Source organism: Seriola lalandi, unplaced genomic scaffold (assembly GCF_002814215.2).
Source record: "Seriola lalandi dorsalis isolate HSWRI2012SDOR001 ecotype SW California unplaced genomic scaffold, Sedor1 jcf7180002054971, whole genome shotgun sequence".
Classification (NCBI taxonomy): domain Eukaryota; kingdom Metazoa; phylum Chordata; class Actinopteri; order Carangiformes; family Carangidae; genus Seriola; species Seriola lalandi.
In genome coordinates, this window is record NW_019525522.1 from 618953 (window position 1) to 637390 (window position 18438).

The following is an 18438-nucleotide window of genomic DNA, read 5'->3' on the forward strand; positions in this document are numbered from 1 at the left end:
GGGGGGGGGGGGGGGGGGGGGGGGGGGGGGGGGGGGTACAAGATACAGAGGGAAGAGAGAGGATAAAACAGGAGGAAAGAGAAGGAGAAGTACACAAAGACAGATAGAAAGGAGGGGGAGAGAGAGGAAGGGAAGGAGGGAGACACAAGAGAGCAGAGAGATGAGGGGTTAGAAACAGCACAATCCACCAACTACAGAGAGAGAGAGATGACCTGCATACCGTGACGTCACCGCCATCAATATGACATCACTGCTACAGTTAAGACATCATCACAGTCATGAGGGTCAAGTGATGGTGGTGCAGGAAGTAGGAGGGGTCAAACGTACAGTTGTTAACCTCTAACCCCTCTCACACACAGACACAGATGCACGCAGGTGCGCGGGCGCGCGCACACACACACACACACACACACACACACACACACACACACACACACACGCACACACGCACACACACACACACTCACACACTCACACACACACACACACACACACACGCACACACACACATACACACACACACACAACTCAAAATAGCCTAATAATAGATTATAAACTCTCATTCACTGCATCCATTTCTGAACCCCTAACCACAACCATAATTAAATAAATAGAGCAAAGTCAAGGAAAACTTTAAAGTACATCTGATTTACAATAGACATACATTACTTTGATGTTCATTATAAAATGTCTGAAGAAACTGTAAAATGGCAGAAAAGGTCAGTTTGTACTCGCATCAGTTCTCTTTGTATTGAAATTGTTTCAGCCATTAAGACTTAATATTTGTGAAGCTTGCTCAGTGTATCTTGCACATGATGTCATCTCTATGTGAAGTGCATGGTACAGGAGGAGAGACACAATGCACTTGGGTCACACAAAGCAGAAGCAAAGTAAAAGGAGCAAACACTTTTCTGGTCAGTTCTCCTGAATACATATGATGGCTTTAGCCTGGAATTGCAGTGTAGCAATGTACAAAGAACGGATACCAGATTGTGTTTCTGTAAGTTTTTAAGTCTTTCTATCCTTTAATGGTTAAAAAAAAAAGCCTTAACCTGCATTAACTGATTCTTCGGGCAAGTGGGAGCAGCACAACAAGCTGATGAGAGCTGTGAGAGTGAACCAAAACAATAAAGTTTCAGGCCATGAATCAATGAGCTTAAAGAAACTGTGATGTTCGGTAAAGATGAGAGGAAACTGCAGAGTCAGGTGATGAATCCCTGTGGGTTTGTCCCCTTTCACATTTCACATTTGATCCACTGCTAATGTAAAAAAAACTGATTAGAGAAGCTTTAAAGCAGCTTTAAAATACTTGAAATGAATAATTTGCTAGATGAATTATCTTATTAAAATACAAAAGGTGGATGGGATAAGGAATATGTAAACAAACACACTGTAAAATTGGTCTTGTGGATATTTCTGATATACTTATGACTTTATCAAAATGATGCAGTGTGGAGTTTCAGCTGCGGTTAGTATAATAAGCAGTCAGAATGTCTTTGAACGTGCTTTGTAGAGGTCGTTGTATTTTACGGTCAAAGTTGAATGAAGCTGAGATTTTGGGGTGAAAAAATTCCAGCAGGATCAAAGCAGTGTGCCCTGTTTAGTCATGCACATGCAGCAGTTTAGGAGAGTGCTGCTGCATTCTCCGTTGAAGACATCCCTGCTCTGTGTAATGCCGTGTTTGTGTGTTTGTGACCCATCACACACTTCTACCTATAAAAAAGCCTCAAATGAACCCTATAAACTTAAAGTCTTTAATTAGCTCCTGTCAAAACAACCTTCTCATGAATGCAAAAATGGTAAACTCCTAACATGTAACTCTTTTCTACAAATAAAGAAAGATAAAAGAGCATGTGCACACACAAACGCACACACTTCACAAACACACACACACACACACACACACACGTCTCCACAGTGTGTGAGCATGAAAATGGTTGGAAAAGGTTTTGGCATTTCTTGGGCATAAATAACAGCAGCAGTTTACATGCAGCTGCAGAGTGTGGTGTTTTGTTTCTGGATGGGTGGCGAGCTGTCAGCGATACCACGGGCTGAATATGATTCATATTCTGGCATCAGCCATCAAACTCACAACACTGAAACTAACAAGTAAGACTCCTCAAGGCATCACAGCAACTGGAAAACTGATACAAATACATGGTGCAATTATTGGTATTTTTGGTGGAGGGTACTGATACTGCCATTCTATTAATTCTTATCGGCTCTTTAAATGAAATACTACACGACCTCATTTCAAATGATGTCCTTGAGAAAATAAAAAAATCTTTTTGAGAGTGCTTCAAATCCTGAAATATCTTGAATTGTGTGTTTATTGTGTTGTGGCTTTTACCCAGCCAGGTATAATTGATTTATTCTTTTAGCTGCTATAATTGATCGTAGATCAGCTTTTACTGCAGTCAAATGAAAAATAGGCATGTAATAGAAAATGTGATCCAACTGCAGAGGACATTATACTGTAGATGAATCACAACAATTGATGAACCACAGTGATATGATATTATGGGTGTGGCCCCATTACAGTCATTATAAGATAACAGAAGCTCAGCCCTCGTAATAATCACACTATTTATTACAGTGATTTAGTATCTGGTCAACAAATGTATCCAGTTTAAGATGCAAGGACCTTCGTCTTACCATCATCCCTATACTGTCCATATAACTGACTGGGTATCCTTTTCTCCTCTTTCTCACCACTGAAAAGACAACTTGCATTTTGAATCAATTACAGCAAAAACCCTCGGAAGAGCCCACTCAGCAATTTCCCATAGAGTTATAAATAGAGCAGAGAGAGAGAGAGAGGTGGGAGACACTCGGAGCAGAAGCAGCCCTATGCCGACAGAGCTTTTACTGTATATCATTTCTTTTCTCTTTTGCCTCTTCCATCTCTCTCTCTCTCTCTGCTTCTCTCCACCCTTTCTTTATCTGCCTGTGCTTGCTTTCCCTTTTTTTCCCAGCTGCACTGCTCTCAAAGGCCTGAGAACGAGCAGAGAGGAAAAAAGCCAGCACACCTTTTGTTCCAACCATCTGAATGAAAGCAAAGCCTGTGATTCATTTTGGTATATTCATTATACAAAGACTCATCAAATTTAAGAGTAAAAAAAAACACAGACGGCATTATGTCCGAGCATCAATACGAGCCTGAACTCATGGCATTTTGTAGATTAGATTAGATTAAATGAACTGTATTGATCCGTGACGGCAAATTTGGCATTTTCATCCTATAGCTGGGAATACAGGGGGCTAATGTTTTCTGCTAACTGCCAGACTGGAGTTTACCAGCATAGCTCAGATGAATCAGAGGAGCTATCTGCAACTCTACACAGACAACTATAACACAGGTTGAGAGGATCAGTGAGGAAGCAAGACACACTAAGCTTTAACCTGCCGCTAACAGCTCGCCAGGGGGAATGTTTGTATGTACTGATCTCCACTTTAACCTCCACACTTTGTTTTAGCCAGGGTGCCTGCTGTCCTCCACTTTAACCTACAGACTCCATTTTGCAGTACAGCATTACTTTCCCCTTCAGGGAAGAGGAGATTATACGTTTCCATGGGCGGCACAAAAGAGCTTGCAAATACCACCTCAAATTTCAGGGATATTAACAATTATTTCTGCCTGCCAGTGCCATGCAGTGCCCTGATTTGCAGCTGCTGTGCAGATTTGTGAGCGTCTCCGTGTGTGTGTGTGAGTGTGGAGGTCTACATATCTCTGAAGTGAACAAGCAGCGCAGACAGTCTACAGACAGCAGTCTTATTTACATCCTGTTATCCACCGGCCCCAACAGACAGGCCAACAAAGGATGACAAAGCTGAGAAGCTACAGTAACTCTCCAGAAACTGCTCTGCTGCTACCTTGCTAGCTTGCCGTAGCTTCTTTAAATATGCCCTGTGTTCATATGTATACCAATCCTGCACAGATGGTTGTACGATCCTGCACATTCTGTGCCCGTAAATTTCTATATACGCAGCTCGTGATGTCTGTATGCACCCTCTCCAACAAAGTTTTCTGCTTGTCAGCACCATGAAAAAAAAACCTGATTTATCCTTCAGCAATGACCGGAAGGTATATCAGATGAGAGATAGAGAGAAAGGTGGAGAGAGAGAGAGAAAGAGAGAGAGAGAGAGAGAGAGAGAGAGAGAGAGAGAGAGAGAGAGAGAAATGGAAATGGAAATGAAGAAACAAAGCGCAGATCTGGAACAGACACCGAAGGATCTAAGGATGTATTTCTAGGAGATACATCCAATAGTACAGGAAGCATAACAACAAAGCTCTGGATCATGCTTGACTATACACACCATCTGCTTTCCACACTGTCAAGGGAAGAGTTGGTTACACATCTACAGAATGACCCAGAATGTATGTCAAGTTGGAACTGAAAGATTACAACCTCTGGTTTAGGAAAAAAAAACCCAGTACATTTCACCAGGTGGAAAACAAAGACTTTTTTTTAACAGCTCAGGTTGAATTAAAACTTTGGTGACAGATACAGTTTGTATTTTAAAACACTGCACTGAGCTCAAAGCAATGCTGTACCATTTCATGTGTGCCAAAAAACAGCAATGATACAAGATCGTTTCTTATATGATACCATTTTCTACCTCTACTATACGTCAGATTTTACAGGCTGGAAGTTGTAGCCACTGTTTCACTGTTACACCATACACCAATATGCTGAGAAATATTTACTTATTTTTCACAAAATCAACTATTAATTAGGATGTTATGATGTAACTTTTTTTTAATAGTATTTGCTTGAACTGTAACCTGCAACATTTTCATGTAAATGATGTTTTTTTCTGTTTTTCTATGTAATAAGTTGATATAACACAACAGTGATTCATCTAATCTCCAGTTCATTAAATTTTTTTGCACTTGCTGTTCTAAACACCTACCAGTCTGGTAGCTCTTTCCTGAGGAAAAATCCTCCCACTCACAGGAAGTGATGCATTTTATGTTTACAGTTTGAAATAAACACAAGAAGAAGAACTGGACAGTTAACATGAGCAGTGAGCACATTAAACCACTCATGGTCTGCGTCAATGCAGAAATAGTTACAGCAGCACTACTGTTATATTTCTCAGATCCAGCTTGCCATGAATGGACCATTACTCTGTCAAGCAGCTTGTCCTGTGTCTTCCCTGTTGGGACAACACAAAACATGGCGACACAAACAGTCTCAGAGAAAAGGAGAAGATGAGGAAAAAAGGATATTTAAAAGACTAATGTTAGTCAGGCCTGAGCTGTGTATGTCTCACTGACACTTTCCCTATATACCAAAGCCAAGCGCCTGCTGAACATGTTCAGAGTGAAAAAAGACGGATGGGCTGCTGTGTCTGTGTGAGGTGTTCATGTGTTTGTGTGAGCTCCTGAAAACCAAAACTTCAAAGCTGAAAAACAAACAATAAGAAAATGGATTATGTGGATCTGGTAGCTTCTTCCGTTATAATGTTACTGTGCAGCAAACTACTGCCAAGTCTTGGACGTTGGAGGTAGTCACAGCACGTGAACGCACCACAGCGCAATATAAAAGTTGTGTCCCAATTCAGCGGCCACATCCTTCGGAGGCTGCGTTTGAAGATCGCTTGCATCGCAACTAGGCTGTCTCGTTTAAAGGCTCCTCCTTCAAATGCGGCTGAGACGTGGCTTTCTTTTCCAGGGCGCCAAAGGATCCCAACCTATCCTAAGATTCATTGCGCGTTGGTAATGAAAATAATATAGTAGCAAATAACGCCGACGTAGAGTCCAAGTATTGGGTTTCAGCTCAGTTCAACAGCTAATGGGACAACTGTTTAAAAAAACAAGGGTGTGAAAGAAAGTGATGTGTTGTCATGGTTGCTAGGCGACAGGAGCCGCGCTTTGCAACGCAACGATAAGGTGACGGCTGGTGACGCAAAGGCGAAAATCGTCCGTAGACCAGACCGTCTCATTTCGGTTTTGCCTTCGCAACAAGGATACGGCCCCTGAATTGGGTCTCAGCTAAAGTGTTAGCTGCACAATCACAGAGAAACCTGCAGCAAGAAGTTTTATACCAAAAGCAGTAAGCAGTGAGTGAAAAGACAAAGAAGAACAAATTCACTGTACTGTATTCATGTGTTCAGCAGCACCAGAGGGAGACAACTACACAACAGATGGACAATACATTAAATATGCAATCATCATTCCTGCTTCTGCTCATGCTGAGTAGAACAGGTTATATGTTTATCTGACAATAGATAATTGTCTGAAGTGAAAAAAATGTAATATAATAGACATCTTTTAACAATTCGTTCCTAACATCTGGTGTGTGGTTCTGTGACGCCCAGCTGGCGCACAGATTAAAAATGCGGGCTGGACAATGAATTGTTGCTAGTTCAGTTCCCCTGCTCCAGTTGTGGTTGGGGAGCTGATCTTGTTCACCTCTTAAAACTCCAATAGAAAACACTGAAACTAGGCACTGCCATGCTTCTTTGAAGGCTATGTTATCCTCTAATTTTGTCATATTTTACACAGGAAGTCAAATATGCCTGAAATCAAAAGGAATAAATGATATAACCTCCTGTTGAAGTCATTTTCAGTAAACACTGTCAGAGGCTTCAGCTTCATGTCATCCCACCTCTGACAAGCAGTTTTGATATTCATTTAGTTTCGCCCTTGTTGCCCCGCATACTGTCAGCTACACAAGTGATTGAGAAGTAAAATAAACCTATGGCAAATAATCCAGGAGGAAACCAGCTGCACTACTGACTTTTCACTGTTAACGATCAACAATAATCCACAGTTGTAGTTGAATGAATGTAAATTATTCACGTTGTACCAACTTCTGTAACTTATGTAAGTTATTATATATTACCAGACTATTAACTAAATGCTACAGATTACGTACAGTTAATACTGTTTTTAGATTAGCAATTCTGTCATTATGGTTGCTGACTGACAAGATTAGCTACTAACAGTAGCTGAATAAGTTGAATAATAAAAAATCAGGACAGTCCAAATTACTGTACATTTTTTAAATATTAAAATCTGTCGTCTCCTCTGTCAATTTTGCTTCACTGAACGCCCTCAGCCTGCAAAATGTTTTGTGGTCACATGCCAACAGAGTGACCGACAGCAGAGACAGCAGCTTCTGTACGTCAGCGGGACGTCCTGTTCAACTTTTGTTCCTCTGAGCAACACTGTGCTCAGAAACATTTCTTAGCCTCGGGTAAGCAAAAGCAGAACTGACTGTCATGTAAACTGTTTGCTAATGTAACTAGCGTATCTCTGCTATTCTGTCTGCTGGAGCAAAGAGGTCTCAGACCTTTGGATTCCAACAATAAAACCTACCATTGTCTCTGGTGGCAAGAACGCTTATAGTTTCCATTGGGTCCTATTAGAATAATTTGCTAACAGGTGAAAGTGATACCACCAGCTTTGCATCTCATCTCAAATAGTTCGGACTTAAATGAATAAGTAACGAAATACAGAAATTTACAAATATTTGTTTTGAATATTAAAATAGATTAAATCTGATTTGATTGATTTACTTTCTGGGGCAAACACACTGAAATTCTTTTAATTTAAAGTCTCCCTCTTACTGAAAGCATCTTCTGAGGTGTCATGACAGGCAAACCTCACCCACTGTGAAGTACAGTGATCCTCTTGGAGCAGGACTCAACATATTTTGAAAGCATGAAGACATAATGTCTGACATAATGACACCTTCCCATTCACTTGAATGGGATAGTGGTCTCAGACTTTTGGACCCCGGTGTATGTGGCTCTGGTACAACCAGGGAGCAGAAGACAAGGTAGTGCAGTGTCACAGTGTATGATACCAGAGAGACGGAGGGAGGGAGACGGAGAGATAGAGGGAGAGAGGGAGGGAGGAGAGACAGTGGGAGTGACCACACAGTGATGACTGAGGGGACGGGGGCTGACTGAGCAACCAACTTACTTGCAGGACAGCTGGTTAATACCATGTATGAAGTAACAGTCTCCTCCGTTGACGCAGTAGGTCTTCTCCGAGTCGTTACAGCGCCTCGCGTGACTCACACCGGGAGATGGAGTAGTGGTGGTCACTACAAGGAGGACGGACAGACGGACAGACAGACAGAGACAGAAAAGGCTGTCACCTCTTTGTTAAAATAATTATTAATAATAATAATACGTTTTTTTTTTTTTTAATTTTATGGCAGCTATAGTAGTAGACATCCTGCCACACCATGCCACAGACCTTTCAAACCTCTTTGGTGAATTTCCAAGAGGTTAGTGCGACAAATCTATCAACTTTTTGGGCAGACATCTGTCATTTTCCAGCTCACGACTGCTGGTTTAGTGAGAGGAAAGATCCAGGTCCAGTTGGATACATCTCCTCCCACACACGCAACACACTTCTTTCTTCTTCCTTTCAAACTTGAAACTTTTATGTACAAGTAATTAAATCAACAGTTATTTTTTACTTTTTTTGTTTTGGAGCTACTACCACTGATTTTCTTGTCTGGGTTCTCCCTCAATACATTTCCGTATCTTGAGAAATAGTCTGTGATATAAGCCACATAACACGCAACGCAGTTTGACCACAATTGACAAATTAAGCATGTAATTGTATGATCATATTCCTGCATATTTGATATCTAACAGCTTTTATAATAAACACGTTATTCTGTTCAAGCCCTTTAATTCTGAAGAAGGGCTCCATAGGTGTGCTGTCAAATCTTAGTAGAAAGGTGAAATTGCTGAATGTAACAGATTAATAGCTCTCATGTTGTTGTTAAAATACAGGGAGATCAAATTTTACTAGGCAGAGCAAGAATAGATACCCAGTGGATCTCATTGTAAGAAAGACTGATGAAAGAATGACAATATGTTTAGGAACCAATGCTTAAAGACAAAAAGGCATAAAACACATAGATACATAGAAGTCATCTTAATGATTATCATCACTGTTTTGTGTCCATACATATTAATTGATCAGAAAAATTATGTTAGATAGATAGATAGATAGATAGATAGATAGATAGATAGATAGATAGATAGATAGATAGATAGATAAATAGATGTGTCATTTCTCACAGATCTGCACGCTGATTATACTCGTGGCGTTTTCTTGTCCTAGTGAGTTTTCAGCCACACAGGTGTAGTTGCCAGAGTCTTCCACACGGACACGACTGATCTGCACCTTTGAGTTTTTTCTTCAGTGAAAGGGAGAGAGAGGGAGAGAGAGAGAGAGAGGGGGGGGGGGCAGACACAGACACAGAGGAGAGGAAAAGCAAGAGGGTGATACAGAGCAGATAAAAAGACACTGTCAGTTACTGTTTTTTCAATAAACCAGCAGAGTCATCTCTGACTGGACAAGAAATTAAATTTTTATTTCCAGCCCAGATAAGCAAGAAACAATTGATTGTTATATACAAATGTTTATTGTGATTGGCCAGCAAAACTAAGTAATAACAGGATTATAAAGACTGATTATAAGAAAATAGAACTGTAACCATTAAAAACTGAGAAAACACAAACCACAGACATTTAAAATACGGAGGATAGATATTTAAAAATCTGCAACAATAACTCCGAAATCTGTTTGAGGGAACATTCGGTGTTGTTAATTTTGTAGCCCCATACAGTGTGATACATAATTTTGAACATTTTCAGCACGTCAGTACATTAAATAGTTGATTGCAAGTTTCAAACAAGTAAAAGGTGAGCTTTGGGTTGATGTCTGTGCAATGTAACTCATACAACAAATATAGTACAACACCTGTGTGAACAGACAGTACAGAAGGAAAGCCAGTCAGCTTTCACTGTGCACATTAAAGGAAAATTTGTGTGTTAACTCTATATTTCTAATATGAATATCAGGTCATCATGTTATATCATGCTAAAAAGTTGCTTATTTACACATCTAGCAAACACTTGTCAGCATGAGCATTCATTTGGAGTTGTGTTTCTGGCCCCTGGCTCTTTAGCTGCTAAAAGCTGCTTTATGTTCATTAGCTAACATTAGTTGCTAAGGTAGGTTTTAAGAGATCTTCAGCTGATAACAGCAGCTGCTGCAGCTGAAACGACGCTGTGAGAGCAGTGAGACTGAACCAAAACAGCAGAGTGGCTGTGAAACCAAAACAACGAGCTAAGAGGCACTAACATGTTGCATAGAGCTTTGTTACTACATGCAAACTCTTTTACGCAGAGAGCTGCAGGGGTGACATATTTTTGTAGGCCAACTTGGAAGTTAGCATCGCACTGGATTTTTACACTGTCTTTTGGATTATTGCAGAAAATAAGCTCTGTGACTCATTCCTGCAGCACTGTATTACAGGAGGTCATTAATTAATTGTTAATATAATACATTGATAATGTAGCTTTAACTTGTAGGTTTACTCGTTGTAGATTCTGTGGAAGTTTGGGAAACAGGAAGTAAAAGTCCTGTTTTCTAACAGAGGCCACAGTTTGGGTACAGAGTGAAGTTTCCCACTGTCACCACAACAGAGCTGCACAACAGGAACCACTGCAGCATTTGTGAGAAGAAGCTTGTTTGTCTGGATTTTTTACATTTTGAAACATATGGTCCATGCAAGTGTCTAGGCCGCATACTAAGGGTAATACCCAGTCTGATAGACTCACTTGTTGGTCTTTATCTTGAGGTCTCTGCCTTTCTGAAGCTCGTGTCCATCTTTGTACCAGCGGAAGGAAGGGCTGGGATTCCCCGACGCCTCGCACTTCAAGTACAGCTTGTCCCCTTCCACCAGTGACTGGCCTCGCATCAGCCGAAGCTTAGGAGCAGAGGCTGGACAGAGAGAGAGACAGAGAAAGACAGACAGATTGAGAGAGAGATACAGACCAACAGAGGGGAAGTGAGAGAAAGAGCGAGCGAGAGAGGAAAGGAGTGGAGAAAGAAAATAAAAGCTTGCATTATTGAAATTAACTTAAACATTCAGTTAATCTATCAATTTAAGTGTGTGTGTGTGTGTGTGTGTGTGTGTGTGTGTGGCCGATAAAAATGTGAGGGTTCAGATGTCAGGGGTCAGAACCTGAGGCACCAGGTCAAAGTTCACATGAGAGATGGCTAAAGAACGAAGGAAAATCAATAATGTTTGACACAACACACACACACACACACACACACACACACAAACACAGGAACACAGTTTTTACACACATGTCTATGTACCAAATGTGGGCCTAACACACCCACATGGGCCTGCATACAAACACACAGTGTTGTAGTGATAGGATACGCTTGATCAGCTACATGGCGATTGTTGTACAGGCTCCTCACAGCACTGCTGCAGCTTCCATTTCCTCCTCATATATGTGCAGTAGATACACCAGAAGTCCAGCTTCATGCATTTATATAAGACACTGTAGGTCTGTGTGCCTGTGTATGTCATCCTGAAAATAGTGTGCTGCCAGTCCCATGAAAAACTCATAACTCCAATTTCAGTTCTGTATTAGATTTAGCTTCATGGTCGTCCAAGACTTCCTCTCATACTGTACAGAACATACAAGACATTTGCAATTACACAGCAAGAGGTGATTGTGATGAATGGTCTAAGTACTAAGCAGCATTTTTTTTAAGTTTCACAGAGTGACAGGAAACATCAGGTACAGGGACATGGGGATGACAGTTTTACATCTTAGTCCGCTGGTTTTATATCTCTGAATTACTGCCAACATTTAAGATGTTTTCAGCAGTTCAAAAAGGTCTGGTGTTGTCATCATTAATGGCTGTTTTCCTGGTTGGAAATACAACCAACCAATCAGACTTCGATAGCTGGGAATTCCACTTCTACTTCCTGGGCCAGAGCCACAAGAATGGCAGCAAATGATGACAAGTACAAATGACCCATATAGAAATGTAATTTATGACAAATACTATGTCCCTCTATCAAGAGTGATGTTGCCCTATACTTCACCTAAGTATAACATGTTGCGAGCGTATATGTTAATGATATATATTTAATCTATATATGCAAGTTTATTAAACAACATACATACATAAATTCTATATGCTTATATACAGAATGTTTTTCTCATTAATTTTAATATCTATCTTGGACTTTGGACCCTACTGTATATAATATATACATTGACAGGCTTTGGGATGAATATATATATTTATATAACCTATGATTACATAAGCATTCATACATAAATATACATATTTGTATGGGCTAGACATATACAGTATGTCAATATATGAAATTGTTCAAATTTCCAATAGGCTTCATATAAATTTTTTTACATTCTGTATATGTTTTTATTTTATAGGTACATATATTTCATATATTGAAATTCAATGTATGTACATATTACATTTGCGTTAAAGTAAAAGTAACGTGTTCAGAGGGAACCAATGGGCTTGGAGCGAAGTCCCACAGACAGAGTGCAACAGTCAGCAAATTACACAAGTGGAAGTCAGTGGTGATAAAAAAAATACAAACTCTCAGTGGAATGAAAAAGTATAACCCCCCATGAAGTACCCTCCAAACGGCTTGCAGTTATGTAAGTAGGATTTAGGTATGATTTTTAGACTTGCAACAGAACAAGCAGCACATCCTTAAATCCATTTCTCACATTTTCTGAGATTTAGTCTTGTCACAGACTCGACACACACTGTTGATGTATAATTCCACGTCACACCAAAGTAAATCATCTCAACATCACCAGATGCGCTCTCTCTCTCTCTCTCTCTCTCTCTCTCTCTCGCTCTCTCTCTCCATGGCTCCTGGCTTATAATGAATTATACTGAAGAATAGAGTGTCACTGTCATCATATATTTTTTGGAATAATTTGCCTGCTATTTTGGTATTTTCTTGAATGAGACTCCATATGCCACAGACTCAGCTAGGACTGGAGCCTCTGCTGAACCTTTACTCGACTACGCCAGACTTGATTTCAGCTCGTGTTGACGGATGAAACCAAACAAAGAGAAACGTGAGAGCACTTTTTCTTCCAGCCCTGAAGCAGACAGGTTCTGAATTCACAATGTTACATTTTGGAGCCAATCATAATTCACTTGCTGATGCACTTACATCCAAGTTACATTCATGACTTTAAAGCTGCACTAACCGTTACTTTTACATTAATAATGAATCAAATGACGTGTCGGACCGCTTCTGTCACTCTCTGAAAACAACAATCCAACGTTCACATCCCTTCCTCCATGATTGGCCCGTTGTGTGGCGGTGAAAGCTTCTCTCTCTAACTCTGTTTTTCTCATTTCTTGTGTCATGTTCACAACACAATGCAACACTCTGATGCCAGGAGAGATACTACTATAAACACTGCCTTTCAATGCAGGTCAGAAACCACGTCGTACAAACTAGCAGCCCTTAAACTCCTGTTTTATACTCCTGTAATCTGCCACACCAGGTGGAGCATACAGGAAACACATCATATATGATAGCTCACGTATAGTAAATCCAATGTGGCATGAATGCAACATTAAACCTTTGAAGCCGAGCTTTATTCCAGAGGACAGAGCTAGCAGGAAGTCATTACAGGAAACATTCAGAGTGTAACTCACATTTAAAACAAGAATGAGTTACCAGGACCCTTTATTATTTTGGAAAAAATGTGTAAAAACTCACCAATTTACTCTTTAATCCAGTCATGACAAATTGTTTTCTATAGGACAGTGAGCAGCCTGCCTGCTGTTTTCACCCTGCATTTTGCTTTGGATATTTTGCAGGAGACAATGAGCAAATCATGGGAACTGTAATCTAATAACAATGTACCATGTGTGGAAAAGAGATGGGATTTCATTGTGGGAGGGGCGACTTTAGGCCAATTCCAGCAGTACGGATTTGACATTTAGACTTACAATGACAAAATACCTCTGAGAATAATAATCTTTGTTTGTGTTGCGCTTTTCAAAAGCAAGTTACAAAGTGCTTCACAGTCAGTAAATACATTAGAAATAATCAACAGTAAATTAACTAGAAATGCCACCAAACAAAAGAAAGAAAATACAGCAAGGGGACACAAATAACACGGCAGCATCAAGTATGAACATGAAACTCTTGCAGATACTGATTTTGTCTACAACACTCCAGCATCACTGGTAAAACACCCATCATCTCAAACCCTGAATGAGTCAGGCCGTTGAACTACAGACTCACTCTACACAAACACTACACTACAGTTGTTAACATATTTGTATCATTTCACTGTGGCAAGGCAGCACAATAAAAAAATAACAGACAGTGTGATAGCTGTGACTTCTCCAAAACAGGGAGTTCATTTAAAATATGTGTGGGAGAAAGAGAGTGAGGTGTTAAAATGAAATTTAGGTCTCTGCAGATTAGGATATTTTTTGAAAGCTTGGCATAACACACACACGAGTAGGAGGTTAAGACACACAGGAGGAGAAGGAGAGGACAGCCAGTTTGTCCATACATCCAGTGTTAAATAACAGTCAATCCTTCTGTCAATCTATTCATCAATCCCTCCAAACTACCTCAAGTGATTAACTGAATCACATTTGCTGGAGCAGTGCACCGCTCGTCTTCCTCAGCGCTGTTCACATTGTGTGGCCGGAGCTGTGAATGATGTCAACCTTACAGGTTTATTGCGGCATTTTGGGGAAATACTCTTATTCACTTGCTGGCTGAGAGTCAATCGATACCACACTCATGTCTGGGCAGTGAGTACACAGCTAAAGCCAATCCTCTATTAGCCTAGCTTAGCATAAGGACTACAAGCAAGAGGAAGCAGTTTGGCTCAGTACAAAGATAAAAAGATTCTCCTATCAACACTAAATCTCATTACACATTTAATCTTTTAACAGTTGCAGCACATAAACAAGCAAGAAAGCAAGAACATGAATAAGCATATTTCCAAAAATGTCAAACTACTCCTTTAAAGGAATAAAATCCTCCCTCAGGTCCTCTTCAGCTGCATCAGTGTGTGATTATCACCATATTTTATGATTAAGTGTTGAAAGGTTCTGTTATATTCTGCAGCACTATGGATTCAGCTAATTTCCTTTAGACAATTCCCAAACAAACTCTCTGCACTAAGAGGTTGCATGTTACATGGAAGTGGAGGGAGTGATGGTAATAACATAATAAGAGCAGAGGAACTACATTTTTTTCCATTTAACAGGAAACAAGAGAAAATTGTTGGACTTCTTTCCTCATGATATACAGTAGTTCTTCCTGTTTGATTGTTCATGGTGAGTCTAGAGAACTTTTTCACTCTTTACCGCTATTGTTATGGAAACACCTTAACATGTAATGATGTTATCTACAGTTTGCTAAAAAGCGAATTCAATCCTCCTAGAAATCACGTTTATGTACTTCAAATTTGTGAGAAAGAATATGTTGTGAGCGAAAACCAAATTATGTTTTTAATTAACATAATGACGAAATGTTAAACATATCTGCAAAATCATGACGTGTTCCTCTCAAACAAACCTGAAAATACTGATCATATCTGATTCCCTATCAATATGCGCTCTTCTAACAAGATATCCACTTGTACTACAAGTACAACTACAGTACGATTCATGTTTAAACCCAAGTTTTTTTTTAATCACATACAAGACTTAGGATGTGAACCCCAGTCTGTGGTGTCAAATTAATATGCGTTTTATGTCAACCACCTACCCTGAATACCTCCCTACCTAACCTTCTGGGCCACAACATGACACTTCCTTAACTTGGGGGTGGGGGGTGGGGGTTGTTGCCAGTGAACATAATCCAGGCAGCAATTACATTTCCTAATGAAATGTAAGTGGCAAAGCAAATTAATAGTATATAAACAAAATTTCTAGGAGCCAGGGTTGGAGTGGGAGAGCTGCAGATTTTTCAGTTGAGAGAAAACATGAGAAAATGATTCAGTTTGTTTTTCTGTATTTTATGTTTCTACCTGTATGATTGTTCAGTGCAGATCCAACATGGTGACGTAGCTAAAATCTGATATTTACTGTTTGTGTTTGAGGTAGCTTAACTATTTCCTGCTATTAAACTCTATTGTAATATAAAAAGTACCTTTAATTTACAGTAGGTCTTATTGTAAGCCTCAGAAATACATACTTTTTCTTAAAACAATTAGATGAGATTGCCCCATTTGTTTCCAATGCAAATTGACTTTGTAAAAACCAACCTCCCAAATCAGACAAGTAATTCTACCAGTATTGGAGGAGACCTCGAAACAAGATTATTTTAGCCTATTGGTGCATATTTTTCCTTGTTTTAATAATAATAAAATCTATGTGAGACTATATTTTTAAGAGCAGCTCCACTTAACAACCATCCACCTGGTGGGTCTAAGGTGAGACTGTCAGGCCTTTAAGCTGGTAAGTGCGGAAACGAGTGGTGAAAGTCAGCCTGAAGCAGCTGCGAGTGGTGAACCTGGTTACCAATGAGATCATCCCTCTCTGGGACGCTCTCCTCAGGCAACATGCAGGTTTTTGTCGGCATGGGGAAGTTAGCTGAAAACCAGAAAAGAAGATAAATGAAAACCAAGAAATTACCCTTCATGAATGTGACAGCCACATTTCATGGGTGTGACAGTGTCGGATTGATTGAATCAATACAAATTCCCACTCCGATTTCAACTCATTTTTAGCATCAGACATAATTCTCCAGGTCACTTTGGGTATTCAAACATCCTTATGAGTTTGTCCTTTATAATGATTGATACATTTAAACTGTTTGTGTCTATTGTTTGGCTACAGTATTTTGATCAGACATCAAAATGCCTGTTGTTCATCATCAAAGAACTTCTGCTCTAATGGCCAAGTGCATTCATTTTAAATTAAATTCAATGATTGATCAATACAGACCTTCACTGATCTTATTTTAGTGTAGATGTGATGATTAATTCATAAATAACAGGTAGATTGTCGTGGTTGAATCTTATACCGCACGCACCCATTGGTTGAAAAGGCTGTAAAACATATAAACAATCTCTCTGCTCACTCGACTGTTGCTGCTTGATGTTCCTAAACCAAATCACAAACGCTGAGGAGGAGGAATTTACTGTGAAGGGTTCTCTATTAAGTCTTAAAACCACTCTCTCTATGCCAGAAATACATTAGCACCTATAGGGTACATTAGGATGTTGGACAGATGATGTTTTAAATGAGTAATTCAGTAGATATTTCCATACTGTCTCATTGCCTAGACTTTCAGACATGTAAGACAGCACAAGGATCACAGGACAAAAAAACAGACTGCTGTGTGCATCAAACACAACATCTTATAAACATCTTAGAACACTTTTTTCAAGACACTAGATCTTTATTAAAAGATCAAGATCAGTGCAAAAGGAAACCTTTCATGCAAATTTGGGGAATAGGGACTAATTTATTGATTTGTCAACTGGATAAACAGTGAAGGGTTTGGGGGATACATGGGGCAGAACACTACAATTGCAGGATGGAAATGTAGACATCTGGAGATAATGAACGCTGGGACAATTCATCAGCAACACGCTTCTTCAATCAAAAGCATAGTATCAGCACAATCCTTCAGAAGTCTGTCAAACCTGCGTCCATATTACACTGAGGTGACAAGTAATGTGGGCCACAAACATTACCTTTTGCTTTTCTATCTGATGTCGACCCTGGAATAGTTCTAAAATCCAAAAACGAAACTGTTTATTTTTGTATCTATGAGTTTTTACCTGTAAAACTATTAGTAAACAGACTGGAGAACATCCAAGTCAGATAATAAATCCTGTGGGCCCCGTCAAAACCTCCTTTAAGATCCTCCAAAAACGCCTATTTTTGGCAGCGCTGCTTGCTAACAAGTACAGAAAAAATATTGTGATAAAACGCCAATAAATTTAAATTGACTTAATTTGGAAATGTTGTGTTTGAGGTTGAGATTTGGTTTGATAAGGAATTATTCTTTTGACTGCAAAGAGCAAAGCCTGCACAACAATCCTCAGTTATGCATAAAAACAGACAGCAAGAGAGAGAGAGAGAGAGAGAGAGAGGGAGGGAGAGAGAGAGAGGGAGGGAGGGAGGGAGAGACAGAGAGAGAGAGGGAGAGGGAGAGAGAGAGCCTCTGAAATACATGTGCATGAACACAATTAGAGTAGATTCTCACATCCCACACAGAACAAGCACCAAGCAAGCCATAACAAGTCTAATTCTGCAGCTGCAATTTACACACACACACACACACACACACACACACACACACACACACACACACACACACAGATTTTCCACAGCACTGTGGTTGTGTATGAGAACATATGTGATGCACAGATGTGCACGTGTGCATTTTATTGTCTGCACTGACGGATGTGTGCTGTTGTCTGTGTGTGTAATCGTGTTCTGAATATGTGTGTGTGTGTGCAGTGTAAGTTGCTGATCCAAGCCTTCTGTATCACTGAGTGATGGGAGAATTCCTCAGTGAGAGCACAGAGGGGTGGGGAAAGTGGGTGGGGGGTGGCACACACACACACACACACACACACACACACACACACACACACACA

General features: G+C 39.9%; 1 protein-coding gene across 1 annotated transcript in view; it reads right to left on the minus strand.

Moving 5' to 3' along the window:
- nrg2b (neuregulin 2b) overlaps positions 1 to 18438 on the minus strand; it is a 55778-nt gene that overhangs the window by 18809 nt on the left and 18531 nt on the right. Inside the window, exons 2-4 of the mRNA XM_087170993.1 lie at positions 10603 to 10765; positions 9055 to 9173; positions 7937 to 8060 (exon numbers count right to left, since the gene is read on the minus strand). Of these exons, the coding sequence (XP_087027119.1) occupies positions 7937 to 8060; positions 9055 to 9173; positions 10603 to 10765 (406 nt within the window). The remainder of the gene's footprint in view (positions 1 to 7936; positions 8061 to 9054; positions 9174 to 10602; positions 10766 to 18438) is intronic.